The sequence below is a fragment of the Callospermophilus lateralis genome, chromosome 5, assembly GCF_048772815.1.
Source record: "Callospermophilus lateralis isolate mCalLat2 chromosome 5, mCalLat2.hap1, whole genome shotgun sequence".
In the NCBI taxonomy this organism is placed as follows: domain Eukaryota; kingdom Metazoa; phylum Chordata; class Mammalia; order Rodentia; family Sciuridae; genus Callospermophilus; species Callospermophilus lateralis.
In genome coordinates, this window is record NC_135309.1 from 72,728,216 (window position 1) to 72,743,293 (window position 15,078).

Consider the following 15,078-nt stretch of genomic DNA (forward strand, 5'->3'; position numbering starts at 1 on the left):
AGTAATGTCATTTGGTAAACTGGTAATCTTGCTCAAAATCTAATCCTTCATTTATATGGTCTCAAACTATTTTTTTTTTTATGAATGATAGTTCAAATTAAATGGATGGTGGTTTGAGAATATATTAACAATTTCCTCAAATCAAATCTTATTACGATTATTGGTCATACAGGTGACAAATTTATTCTACCTAATTTTGAACAATTTCTAATAAGGAAAATTATTTTTCCCACTCACCTTTTCCAAATCAAGCTCCTTTAAAAGAATACTTGCATTCTTATTTGCTTCTGCAGCCTGCTGGTCTTTAGCCTTCACAATTGTCTCAACACATTGGTGACACTTTTTTAATAGTTCCTACAGAAAATGGAATTATATAAAAACACATAATATATAGAGGCCAAATAAAACATGAGTAGATGAGCACATCAAAATCTAGGGGGTTAAAGCTCAAAACACTGAAAATTTGCTAAGCCAAATTAAGCTATCCTGAGTCCAGTCTTGTATAAAACTTTAATCAAACTAAGGCATCTTTCCTCAAAAATCTGTAGGTTCTTAGAAAATCTTTTCATCAGACTAATGGCTTAGTAATAAGCCATAACCAGAGTCACTTCAATTACGGTCCACAGTAAGAGGGAAATAATATTTTTTATAAAAATTAGGGTACTGTGTACTTTGCAAGTGGAAAAACTAAAGTATAGAAAGATCTATGCTTTTGACATCTCAGAGGAGAAAAACAAACTCTTAATTGTACATCTGGATATATAATTCTAAAAAGAATCAAAATGTGCTTCAATATTATAGTAAACTTACCTTATCTGTAATTGTTGCTATGTATCTCATGCATTCTATATCAGAAGGGAATTGATTGACTTCCTTCACCAAATACTGGACAACTTTTACATGACCCTGTGAGAAGTACAACAAAACACACACTCACAAATCCTTTGAAATTTTGCTCGGATACATAACAACTTAAAAGACTTCTAGATAAATAAAAATGGTCAGGAATATATGGCTTCTTTTTAATTTAATCAATAACTCATAAAAAATAGAAAAATCTGTTGAAAATAGTACTTCTTATTAACAAAAAATTGACAATGTAAAATAAATCTCAGTATAAAAGGGAAATTAGTCCTAACATAAACAAAACTTTCAGATTTCAAAGCATTATTTTGGTTCCACCTGACTAAATAAAGTTGACTACCAAATTTTTTGGAGCCCTATAACGTGAACCTAGAAAAACACTTTATAAGTGCCATTATCAGGGACTAAAAGATGAATAATAAAATCTTTCTTTCTTTTTTTTATTTGTACTCTGCTAGGGATCTAACCTCATATTTACTAGGGAAGCACTCTACGACGGCACTATATCCCTAGGCCTTTTTATTTTATTTTGAGACAGGGTCTCACAAAGTTGCCCACGTTGGCCTTGAACTTATGATTTTCCTGCCACAGGCTTTTGAGTCACTGGGATTATGTGTGTGGCATGGATCTGTAATAAGTTTTAAGCTTATCTATTTTAATAGAACCAAGCTTGTATAGCTTCCCCTCCTAATAAGGTTCTAAAACATCCTCAAGAATAAGTCTGATGAAGAAGTGTTTGCCTCTGGGACAGGGACTTGATGAAAACATCTAGATGCCGGAAACATCTAGGATTATAGCATTATTTCATATCTTTATGGAGGTTTGGGTGACACAGGTATCTGCATTTATAAAATGTCACCAAACTATGCACCTTAAGATGCATTTTACCATATTTACATCTGTTTTAATTAAAAATATAATTTTTTAAAGAATTAAGTGTAGAAAACATTTTAAGATTTTCTTTTAAAACATATAACTTGTACTGCTGTCCTTCAAAAGCTATGATTACCTAGTTTGTGCCAGGCACTGTGCTATACAAGTGGGTATAAAAAGCAGTGAAAAGATAGCCATAACTCTCAGTCCTCATAGTCCTTCCAGTACACAAAACAAGTTGGGATAAGGGAAAATATTCAACTACAAAAGAGAAACCTTTTTCAAGTTGGGTATTAGGGAAAGAATTTGAAAAGTGATATTTAAAATGGGAATTAAAAGCAGCACAATTCACAAAATAGCTAAATTATGGAGCCAATCTAGATACCCTTCAGTAGATGAATGGATAGGGAACATTACTTAGCATTAAAAGAAAATAAAATCATGGCATTTGCAGGTAAATGGATAAAGTTGGAGAATATATAATGCTACGTGAAGCAAGTCAATCCCCAAAAACCAAAGACCGAATGTTTTCTTTGACACGAGAATGCTGACTCATAATGCAATTTGGAGGGGAGCATAGAAGGAATGGAGGAACTTCAAATAGGGCAAAGGGGAGGGAGGGGAAAGAAGGGAGGAAAGTGGGGAGGAATAAAGGTGGAATGAGTTAGACATCATTATCCTTTGGATAATGAGAGGTATAAGACACGAATGTTGTGAAAATACTTTGTGTACAGTCAGCATCTTAAAAAATTGTGCTCTATATGTATAATATGAAATGAACTGCATTCTGCTGCCATATGTATAACATCAATTAATTATTCTCCATGGTTTCAACTTAAAATTGGCTTAAAATTAATTTAATTTAATTAGAATAAAAATGGATAAAAGGAAAATTCAAACATGATTCTAAATGTAAAGTAATGAGGCATATTGAACCTAACTGAAAACACAGAGGATATTTATAGAAGCAGAGATGAATTATGTGAAGTGAAATTCTGATTTATAACAAAGCTTGGTATTTATAAGACTTTCTGTGAACATAAGCCAGGTACTCTATATCCCAGTCCCAGGAGAGCTGCATAATTATTCACTATTCACACAAAAGCCAAGTGAGATTCTGAAGGTGAAATAACTTCCTCAAGGCCACAGAGCTGAAGTCATATATCAGAATCTTCTCTGTCAAGAGATATATAATTCTGTTTCAATATTTGAAACAGAATTATATATCAACACATGGCTCATGTGTGTTGTGTATCCACTTACCCACTGAATTTGTTGACAAGTGATGTAAACATCAATGACATACTATATTAATCTTAGATTAATAAATTTTCCTGGGAATTTAATATATGGATATTATGGGGGTTGATAAATTAATTTTTAAATAAACGTTAGGGGAGTAAAATAAAATAAAATGGGAGCTAAATGATGAGTAGGGAGGTAAGCCAGGTAAATAGGAATGAAGAACATCCTAAGAAAAGAAAAACCAGTGAGCAAAAAGTCCTTAGGCAGTTAAAAGGTGAGTGCATTCTAGGTCAGTGACAGTGCTACAGTTTATGTAAGCAAAAGGGGAAGGTATTATGAATGATCAATCTGAGGAGGTTAACATGAACCAAATTATGAGAGCTTTATAGGCCATATTAAGTAGTTTACAGTTTACCATTAACTGCAATGGGACAGGTATTTATTTATACATACATACATATATACATACATACATACATACCAGGGATTGAACACAGAGGTGTTTTTTGTCACTGAGCTACACCCTCAGTCCTTTTTTTTTTTTTAAAAAAAATTTTATTTTGAGACAGTATCTTGTTAATTTGCTTAGAGCCTTGCTAAATTGCTGAAGCTGGTCTTGAAATTGCAATCCTCCTGCCTCAGCCTCCTGAGTCCCTGGGATTACAGGTGTGTACCATTGCATCCAGCAGGATTTAAAAAATATATCAGAACAGTGAGCCTTAATTTATATGAGAGGTATAAGTTTTTATGAAAGGTCACTCCTTTTTGTTCCTCGTCAGGTAAATATCCACCTGCATACAATAGTTTTCCTTAAGTCTCATACTTTATGTACAACATAACAAAAACAGTCAAGGAAACAAGTGATTTAACAACAAAGCTGCTTAGAGTGAACTACCCCATAGCTTTTAGGTTTGGCTGCAAAAGAATGAAAAGAGTAGTGATTTTTTTACGGAAATATAATTGATTCACCAACATCAATTAATTTTTCTCCATGGTTTCAACTTAAAATTGGCTTAAAGTTAATTTAATCTTCCCTCACCCCCACATCAAATTACCTTGCGAAATGCTGACATAAGGGGTGTGATTTTCCGGTTATCTGCTGCATCCACATCAGCACCTGCTTGTACTAACAACTGCACTACATCAAAATGACCACCATTGGATGCCAGCCAAAGTGGTGTATTTCCCTTCTTGTTTCGAACATCAATATGGGCTCCCCTGTAGACAAAAATGTTAATACAGTTTGTTTCTTATAGGAAGAGGCTAACATTTTTTACTTTTCTCTACCATCTTTCATTATTTTGTAAAGAGTAACATGTAAATAAGTGTACATTAAAATGTCAATAAAGAAATAGAATTTTATATACTTTAAAAGTAAAAGGGACCACAGGAAGTTGGGTGTTTTTTTTTGTTTTGGTTTGATAAAACCAAGAACCCTTCATGGCAGCTACATCCCCTGCCCCACTTCTTAAAATTTTTTTTGGTATTGGGGATTCAACCCAGGGGTGCTTAACCACTGAGCCACATCCCCATTCTTTTTTGTAATTTACTTAGAGACACGGTCTTGCCGAATTCCTTAGGGCTTCAGCTCAGTTGCTGAGGCTAGCTTTGAACTCACCATCTTCCTGCTTCAGCCTCCTGAGATGCTGGGAATACAGATGTGCATGACTACACTCAGCCCCTTTCTTTAAAATTTTAAGATGGGGTCTCACTAAGTTGCTTAGGCTGGCCTTAAACTTGCAATCCTCCTGCTTCAGTCTCCCAAATCACTGGGATTACAGGCATATGCCACAGCACCCAGATAGGCAAAATAAATAAATAAATCTGTGTGTATCACACACACACATGCATATATACACATATGCAAATATATATTTATCCATAGGTTATAAAATGAATAATATATGTGTTCTTAAATTTTTTTTTTAAATAGAAAATGACTCACCTGTTAATCAGGAGCTCACAAAATTTGTAGTGACCTTTGTCTGCTGCTATTGTTAAAGCAGTATCTCTTGAAGAAGGCACAGGAGGGGCATTGACATCTGCTCCTTTATCAAGGAGAACTCTTCCAACCTCTGCATATCCTCCAGAAGCAGCTTCCATCAAGGGGGTAAGACCAGTCTGTTTAAAATCAATAAATTATGTAATTAAATTTTATAATTTCTTAAAAAGACTAAAGCAATTGACTTTTAAGAAGATTCTGATTTCCTCTCCCAAGAGCTAAGCAATAGTCTGTCTTAAATTTTACTAAATAGCAAGTGATAACTGTTAAGTTCAATTTAGACATGCCAGAATTCACTTTATAACCTAATACCCTATGCAAAAAAGAAACAATTTCATAACTTCCTCACTATCATAAATCTACTCATTAGATAATAATTACTTTGTGAAATTAAGAGATATTAAAACATAAGTAGATTAAAATCCTAATTAATAATTTTTTTCTAATGTCTTTTGTACACTAATCTCTTGATATTTTTGTTGAAAGACATTTCCTACTCTCATTCTCAAAACAATATGGATTTCCCTAGGACTTTTAATAGATGAGTGGGTCACAAATGTAATAGAAAAAAAAAAAATAACAAAAACAGATGGTAGGAAAGGCTCATTTCTCTATGTATGATTAAAATTCAGAGGGAAACTGGGTACGGTTGCACACCCCTGTAATCCCAACTCCTTTTGAAGTGAAGGCTTCAAAAGAAGGATCATAGTTCACAGCTGGCATAGACAATTTAGCAAGACTCTATCTTAAAATCAAAAAGGCAAACTAAAATGGCAGAATGGGGCTGGGGTCGTGGCTCAGAGGTAGAGTGCTCGCTTACTACACAGACATCCCTGGGTTCGATCCTCAGCAACACATAAAACTGAATAAATAAATAAATAAGCAAGCAAGCAAATAAATAAATAAATAAAATGTAGCAGAATGCACCTAGTACCAAAATAAGAAAGAAAGAAAGAAAGAAAGAAAGAAAGCTAGCTAGCTAATGGAGTTAAGGGAGAAAATAGGAAATTTCCATTCAAACCTTTCCAACTAGAAATGACTACCAGATTGGCTGTCATCTAACTATAAAGAATTCCAGAATTCCACCTGCTGGGTGTGGTGGTGCACATCTGAAATCCCAGTGGCCCAGGAGGGTAATACAGAAGGATCTCGAGTTCAAAGCCAGCCTCAGCAAAGGTGAGGCATTACACAACTCAGTGAAACCCTGTCTCTAAATGAAATGCAAAATGGGACTAGGGTTATGGTTTAGTAGTTAAGTGCCTCTGAGTTCAATCCCTGGTACCAAAAAAAAAAAAAAAATCACTTGAGCCACATTTTTCTAGGGTTCTAAGTTATCTAATAGTTCAAGTAAAAGGATTTCTAATTATTGAAATGCTAACTCCTATTTTCTAAATGTCAAACAGTCTGTCAGAATCTTTTATGGTCAAAGTAGATTATATAATTTTATTTTGTCCTAATTTTATAATTTATGAAATAATTTTGCTTGGGTTTTATCAATGTAAGCATACCTCATTAAAAGAATTCTTTAAAAATCTACGTTAAAGGACTTATATAAAATAATCTTATTAAATTCAAAAGTTGCAAACTTCAATAGGGATAACAGAGCACACAAGTATCAAGTTGGGAAAAAAACTGATTCTATTTTCCTTACAGTCCATAATAAACAGTTATCAACAATGAAAAGTGTGTCACTGACCTTTATATGCCATAATTCCCAAAACCTGCATTGAGACATCAGTTTTAATAACTAAAAATACTATAGTCAATCTGAATATAGAAATATATTTGAAATAGTTCACAAATGATAAAATATTTACCTTTGCCCTATGTTCAACATTGGCTTTTCGGTCCAGAAGCAAACTCACTACTTCTGCTCGGCCCTGGAAACAGGCCAGGGTGAGAGCTGTGTTGCGATTGGTCTCTATTTGAGCGTTAATGTCTGACCCCATATCAAGCAGCAGTTTCACTGCAGGAACATGTCCATTCATTGCAGCCAACATCAGGGGAGAAATACCTAGTTTACTCCCAGTCCTAAGAGGAAAATGTGCTCAGAAAATTAAAATATGTAGCCTGCGTTTTTAAAAAGCAATAAAGATGAAAATGGTTCAGTAAAAAGACAAGTTTTGAACAACAATAAATAGTTTAAATTATTTAGACCAATAATATGGAATAGGAAAATCCTATAATTTAAAACACAATTCCTACTTAGGGGTTACAAATTTTCCACAACACATAGTAAAGTATTTTTTGGAATGAGACCTCTTTTAAAAGAAGCTATATTACTGAAATAAGCTGGAATTACTTACAAGCACATTGTAGAAATAATATTTGGCTTTGCATCTTTAGTACTATCTTAATTTAAAATGGTATCTGCCCAGATATTAAGGGAAAGAGACTTAACTCCAAAATAATCATGATTGACAAAATGAATGAACAGGTGATACCTTGAATTAATTTCTGCCCCAGCATTAAGAAGAATCTTAATGATATTAACATATCCTCCAGATGCAGCTAGACTCAATGGTGTATAATCAGACACATTCCTATGCTCTTTGTTGGCACCACGAGCCAGCAGCAAGTCTACCACCTGCAAAGTAAAATATGAATAGAGAAATTCAGTTTACACTAAGGGCTAAACTTATAATGAAGTAAGCACAAAGAAATAAGACCTACTACATCCTTGTGAAAATATCTGAATTACATTCCATTATGTCCTAAATAGAGAAATGGATTCAATTTCATATCAAGAAATTCAGACCTTTGAAATCCCAATTATACCGAAATAATAAGATGTCACCCTCTCCATTTGTAAGTTATTGAGTGAGCAATGAATGTGCATTTCATGTGTTTAGATTTGTGATTCATTCAACCACACAAATGTAAAAACAAAGAAATTTTATTAGCCTCAAATTTTATTAGCAAAAAAACAGTTTTAGGGTTTAGATCTAGAATGTCCCTGAAGATCATGTGTTGAAGTCTTGTCCCTACTGAAGCAGCGTACAGAAGTGAGGCATTGGGAAATGACTGAATCAAGATGGATCTGATCTCATGAGTGTTTTAATCCATTGATAGCTGACTGAACTACTAGGCAGTAATAGAAATTATAGGGAGGTGGGGCATGGTTGGAGTAAATAGGTCACTGGAGGCAGGCCTCTGGTAACTATACTTTGTCTGTGGCTCCCTTCCCTCTCCCTTTCTCTCTCTCTACTTCCTGGTTGCCATAAGCCAAGAAGCTTTCCTTTGTTACATCCTTGTACCATGATGATTCTGCCTTGGAAATAGGCGACTACAGACTGAAACCTTTGAAATTATGAACCAAAGTAAACTTTTCCCTCTTTTAAGTTGTTCTCATCAAGTATTTTGGTCATAACCAGGAAAAGCTGACTAATACAAGCAGATTCCTTAAAAGGGCATTAACTATATGCCCATGTAGCTTAACCAAAGTATCCTACTCCGTGGAAATTACATGGAACGTGTCAAAACACATGCATGTGTTTTATTCATGTAGCTAAAATACTAATCATATACATGTTGAAAAATATAAGCAAAATGTTTCCAAGATGAAAATTAATGTTGACATACCTCCTGACGTCCACCAGAACATGCCAAGGAAAGTGGAGTATCCTTAGTTCTTTCAGATTGTGCTTCTATATCCCCACCTTTATCCAAGAGGATTTCAACAACTCCAACATGCCCTGCTGTAGCTGCTAGGATCAGTGGTGTGAAACCTAAATTAGAAAATACAAAGCTAGCAAATTAGTGGGTTTTTGTTTTATTTTTGTGGTGCTGAGTTTGAACGCAGGGCCTTGTGCATGCAAGGCAAGCACTCTACCAACTAAGCTATATCCTCAGCCCAAATTAGTGGGTTTTTACTTATTTTAAATCCACTGTCATCAATTCTCTATTATTTTAAGTTTTTAAAAAAGTGTTAGGGAGATCAGGCCCAGCGACCCACGGAGCGGCAGAGCCACCCCCGCGCCTGCAAGGTGGGTGCACCTGCCACCCACCGGCAGGTCAGGCCCAGCAACTCTCGGAGGGACACAGCTGCTCCACGCGCGTGCAAGGTAGGCGGAACCGTGACCACCGACAAAACAGGCCCAGTGGCCCGCCAGACACATGGCCCCGGTTGGGGGAGGGGCAGAGCAGCCGGGCGCCTGCAAGGTAGGCGGACCCGCGACCCACCAGCAGAACAGGCACAGCAATCCACAGAGCGGCAGAGCCAACCCCCCGAGCCTGCAAGGTAGGCAGACCTGCGACCCACCGGCAGGTCAGACCCAGCAACCTCCGGAGGGGCACATCTGCCCCACGCGCATGCAAGATAGGCAGAATCGTGACCACTGACAAAACAGGCCCAGTGGCCCGCCAGACACATAGCCCCGGTTGGGGGAGGGGCAGAGCCGCCACCAGCACCTGCTAGGTAGACAGACCTGCAACCGACAGACAGAACAGGCCTAGCGGCCAGCGGAGGGGCAGAGCCGCTGCTCATGCCTGCAAGGTAGGCGGACCTGTGACCACCGAAAGAACAGGCCCACCGAAAGTACAGGCCCAACGGCCTGCCGGCGTGGTAGGCACATTGCCCCAATTGGAGGAGGGGCAGAACCACCACCAAAGCCTGCAAGGGAGACTTTGCAACTATACAAGAGCAATATAAATATATAGGGGGAATAATCAATAACACAACAGTTTCACCAAGCAGAAAGAAACGCGATCAGTATGAAAAGACAAGGAAAGAAAGGACCACAAGCAATGCAGGTCAACTCAACTTTAGAAGAGGTAATATCTGCAGCAGATGGAATGTCAGATAAAGAATTCAGGATATACATGCTTCAGATGATCTGCAGTCTCAAGGAAGACATTAGACAGCAAATCAGACAATGAAAGACCACTTCGACAATGAATTACATAAACAAATCCAAGAAGCAAAAGATCAATTATGCAGGGAGATAGAGGTTATAAAAAACAAACAAACAGAAATCCTGGAAATGCAGGAAACAATAAACCAACTTAAAAACTCAATTGAGAATACTACCAGCAGAGTAGAACACTTAGAAGATAGAACATCAGACAATGAAGACAAAGTATTTCAACTGGAGAAGAACATAGACAGCTCAGCAAAGCTGTTAAGAAACCATGAGCAGAACATTCAAGAAATATGGGATAACATAAAGAGACCAAACTTAAGAGTCATTGGGATACAGGAAGGTATAGAGGTCCAAACCAAAGGAATGAGCAATCTATTCAATGAAATAATACGAGAAAACTTCCCAGACTTGAAGAATGAGACAGAATCCCAAATCCTAGAAGCCTACAGGACGCCGAATGTGCAAAATCATAAGAGATCCACACCTAGACACATTATAATGAAGATGCCCAACATACAGAATAAGGAGAGAATTTTAAAAGCTACAAGAGAAAGGAAGCAGATTACATTTAGGGGTAAACCAATCAGGATAACAGCTGATCTTTCAACACAGACTCTGAAAGCTAGAAGATCCTGGAATAACATATTTCAAACACTGAAAGAAAATGGGTTCCAACCAAGAACTGTGTATCCAGCGAAATTAAGCTTCAGGATGGAAGATGAAATTAAAACCTTCCATGATAAACAAAAGTTAAAAGAACTTGCAGCTAGAAAACCATCTCTTCAAAACATCCTCGGCAAAATATTACAGGAAGAAGAAATGGAAAATATCAATGAAAACCAACAGTGGGAGGTAGAACAGTAAAGGGGGGGGGAATAATCAAAGAGGAAAACAAACCATGTTTAGTAACATAAACAAGCAAATATGGCTGGAAGAACAACCCATATCTCAATAATAACCCTAAATGTTAATGGCTTAAACTCACCAATTAAGAGACACAGGCTAGTAGAATGGATCACAAAACAAGACCCAACAATATGCTGCCTTCAGGAGACGCATTTGATAGGAAAAGACATATACAGACTGAAGGTGAAAGGTTGGGAAAAATCATATCACTCATATGGACTTCGGAAACAAGCAGGAGTGTCCATACTCATATCAAATAAAATAGATTTCAAGCCAAAGTTAATCAAAAGGGATAAAGAGGGACACTACATACTGCTCAAGGGAACCATACACCAACAAGACATAACAATCATAAATATATATGCCCCAAACAATGGTGCAGCTATGTTCATCAAACAAACTCTTCTCAAGTTCAAGAGTCTAATAGACCACCATACAATAATCATGGGAGACTTCAACACACCTCTCTCACCACTGGACAGATCTTCCAAACAAAAGTTGAATAAGGAAACTATAGAACTCAATAACATAATTAATAACCTAGACTTAACTGAAATATAGAATATACCACCCAAGATCAAGCAGTTACACTTTTTTCTCAGCAGCACATGGATCCTTCTCAAAAATAGATCATATATTATGTCACAGGGCAACTCTTAGACAATATAAAGGAGTAGAGATAATACCATGCATCTTATCTGATCATAATGGAATGAAATTGAAAATCAACGATAAAAGAAGTAAGGAAAAATCATGCATCACTTGGAGAATGAACAATAGGTTACTGAATGATCAATGGGTTATAGAAGACATCAAGGAGGAAATTAAAAAATTCTTAGAGATAAATGAAAACACAGACACAACATATTGGAATCTATGGGACACATTGAAAGCAGTTCTAAGAGGAAAATTTATTGCTTGGAGTTCATTCCTTAAAAAAAGAAAAAAACCAACAAATAAATGATCTAATACTTCAACTCAAAATCCTAGAAAAAGAAGAGCAAAACAACAGCAAAAGAAGTAGAAGACAGGAAATAATTAAAATCAGAGCTGAAATTAATGAAATTGAAACAAAAGAAACAATTGAAAAAATTGACAAAACTAAAAGTTGGTTCTTTGAAAAAATAAATAAAATCGACAGACCCTTAGCCACGCTAACGAAGAGAAGAAGAGAGAGAACTCAAATTACTAGAATACGGGATGAAAAAGGCAATATCACAACAGACACTTCAGAAATACAGAAGATTATCAGAAATTATTTTGAATCCTTATACTCCAATAAAATAGGAGACAGTGAAGGCATCGATAAATTTCTTAAGTCATATGATCTGCCCAGATTGAGTCAGGAGGATATTGACAACCTAAACAGACCAATATCAATTGAGGAAATAGAAGAAACCATCAAAAGACTACCAACTAAGAAAAGCCCAGGACCGGATGGGTATACAGCAGAGTTTTACAAAACCTTTAAAGAGGAACTAATACCAATACTTTTCAAGCTATTTCAGGAAATAGAAAAAGAGGGAGAACTTCCAAATTCATTCTATGAGGCCAATATCACCCTGATTCCTAAACCAGACAAGACACTTCAAAGAAAGAAAACTACAGACCAATATCTCTAATGAACCTAGATGCAAAAATCCTCAATAAACTTCTGGCGAACCGGATACAAAAACATATCAAAAAAATTGTGCACCATGATCAGGTAGGATTTATCCCTGGGATGCAAGGTTGGTTCAATATACGGAAATCAATAAATGTTATTCACCACATCAATAGGCTTAAAAATAAGAACCATATGATCATCTCGATAGATGCGGAAAAAGCATTCGACAAAGTACAGCATCCCTTTGTGTTCAAACCTCTAGAAAAACTAGGGATAACAGGAACATACCTCAATATTGTAAAAGCAATCTATGCTAAGCCTCAGGCTAGCATCATTCTGAATGGAGAAAAACTGAAGGCATTCCCTCTAAAATCTGGAACAAGACAGCCCTCTCTCACCACTTCTGTTCAACATAGTTCTCGAATCACTGGCCAGAGCAATTAGACAGACAAAAGAAATTAAAGGCATAAAAATAGGAAAAGAAGAACTCAAATTATCACTATTTGCAGATGACATGATTCTATACCTAGCAGACCCAAAAGGGTCTACAAAGAAACTATTAGAGCTAATAAATGAATTCAGCAAAGTGGCAGGATATAAAATCAACACGCATAAATCAAAGGCATTCCTGTATATCAGCAACAAATCCTCTGAAATGGAAATGAGGACAACCACCCCATTCATAATATCCTCAAAAAAAATAAAATACTTGGGAATCAACCTAACAAAAGAGGTGAAAGACTTATACAATGAAAACTACAGAACCCTAAAGAGAGAAATAGAAGAAGATCTTAGAAGATGGAAAAATATACCCTGTTCATGGATAGGTAGTACTAACATCATCAAAATGGCGATATTACCAAAAGTTCTCTATAGGTTTAATGCAATGCCAATCAAAATCCCAACGGCATTTCTTGTAGAAATAGAGAAAGCAATCATGAAATTCATATGGAAAAATAAAAGACCCAGAATAGCAAAAACAATGCTAAGCAGGAAGTGTGAATCAGGCGGTATAGCTATACCAGACTTCAAACAATACTACAGAGCAATAGTAACAAAAACAGCATGGTACTGATATCAAAACAGGTGGGTGGACCAATGGTACAGAATAGAGGACACAGAAACCAATCCACAAAATTACAACTATCTTATATTTGATAAAGGGGCTAAAAGCATGCAATGGAGGAAGGATAGCATCTTCAACAAATGGTGTTGGGAAAACTGGAAATCCATATGCAACAAAATGAAACTGAATCCCTTTCTCTCGCCAATGCACAAAAGTTAACTCAAAGTGGATCAAGGAACTTGATATCAAATCAGAGACATGGCGTCTAATAGAAGAAAAAGTTGGCTATGATCTACATACTGTGGGCTCGGGCTCCAAATTCCTCAATAGGACACCCATAGCACAAGTGTTAATAACTAGAATCAACAAATGGGACTTACTCAAACTAAAAAGTTTTTTCTCAGCAAAAGAAACAATAAGAGAGGTAAATAGGGAGCCTACGTCCTGGGAACAAATCTTTACTCCTCACACTTCAGACAGAGCCCTAATATCCAGAATATACAAAGAACTCAAAAAATTGGACAATAAGATAACAAATAACCCAATCAACAAATGGGCCAAGGACCTGAACAGACATTTCTCAGAGGAGGACATACAATCAATCAACAAGTATATGAAAAAATGCTCACCATCTCTAGCAGTCAGAGAAATGCAAATCAAAACCACCCTAAGATACCATGTCACTGCAGTAAGATTGGCAGCCATTAGGAAGTCAAACAACAACAAGTGCTGGCGAGGATGTGGGGAAAAGGGTACTCTTGTACATTGCTGGTGGGACTGCAAATTGGTGCGGCCAATTTGGAAAGCAATATGGAGATTTCTTGGAAAGCTCGGAATGGAACCACCATTTGATCCAGCTATTCCCCTACTCGGTCTATTCCCTAAAGACCTAAAAAGAGCACACTATAGGGACACTGCTACATCCATGTTCATAGCAGCACAATTCACAATAGCAAGACTGTGGAACCAACCTAGATGCCCTTCAATAGACGAATGGATTAAAAAAATGTGGCATTTATACACAATGGAGTATTACTCTGCATTAAAAAATGACAAAATCATAGAATTTGGAGGGAAATGGATGGCATTAGAGCAGATTATGCTAAGTGAAGCTAGCCAATCCCTTAAAAACAAATGCCAAATGTCTTCTTTGATATAAGGAGAGTAACTAAGAACAGAGTAGGGACGAAGAGCATGAGAAGAAGATTAACATTAAACAGGGATGAGAGGTGGGAGGGAAAGGGAGAGAGAAGGGAAACTGCATGTAAATGGAAGGAGACCCTCAGGGGTATACAAAATTACATACAAGAGGAAGTGAGGGGAAAGGGGGAAAAATATAAGGGGGAGAAATGAATTACAGTAGAGGGGGTAGAGAGAGCAGAGGGGAGGGGAGGGGGGAGGGGGGATAGTAGAGGATAGGAAAGGCAGCAGAATACAACAGACACCAGAATGGCAATATGTAGATCAATGGTTGTGCAACTGATGTGATTCTGCAATCTGTATACGGGGTAAAAATGGGAGTTCATATCCCACTTGAATCAAAGTGTGAAATATGATATATCAAGAACTATGTAATGTTTTGAACAACCTACAATAAAAATTAATTTAAAAAAACAAAACAAAACAAAACAAAACAAAAGTGTTAGGGCAGATA

General features: G+C 36.6%; 1 protein-coding gene across 3 annotated transcripts in view; it reads right to left on the reverse strand.

Annotated features, from left to right (window-relative positions):
- The window catches only part of Ankhd1 (ankyrin repeat and KH domain containing 1), a 138,295-nt gene that overhangs the window by 15,230 nt on the left and 107,987 nt on the right, over positions 1 to 15,078 (reverse strand). For all 3 annotated transcript variants that reach the window (XM_076856860.1, XM_076856858.1, XM_076856861.1), the window contains 7 exons: positions 8,567 to 8,712; positions 7,429 to 7,571; positions 6,802 to 7,015; positions 4,928 to 5,103; positions 4,038 to 4,200; positions 811 to 906; positions 238 to 354 (listed from right to left, as the gene is read on the reverse strand). In XM_076856860.1, the coding sequence (XP_076712975.1) occupies positions 238 to 354; positions 811 to 906; positions 4,038 to 4,200; positions 4,928 to 5,103; positions 6,802 to 7,015; positions 7,429 to 7,571; positions 8,567 to 8,712 (1,055 nt within the window). The remainder of the gene's footprint in view (positions 1 to 237; positions 355 to 810; positions 907 to 4,037; positions 4,201 to 4,927; positions 5,104 to 6,801; positions 7,016 to 7,428; positions 7,572 to 8,566; positions 8,713 to 15,078) is intronic.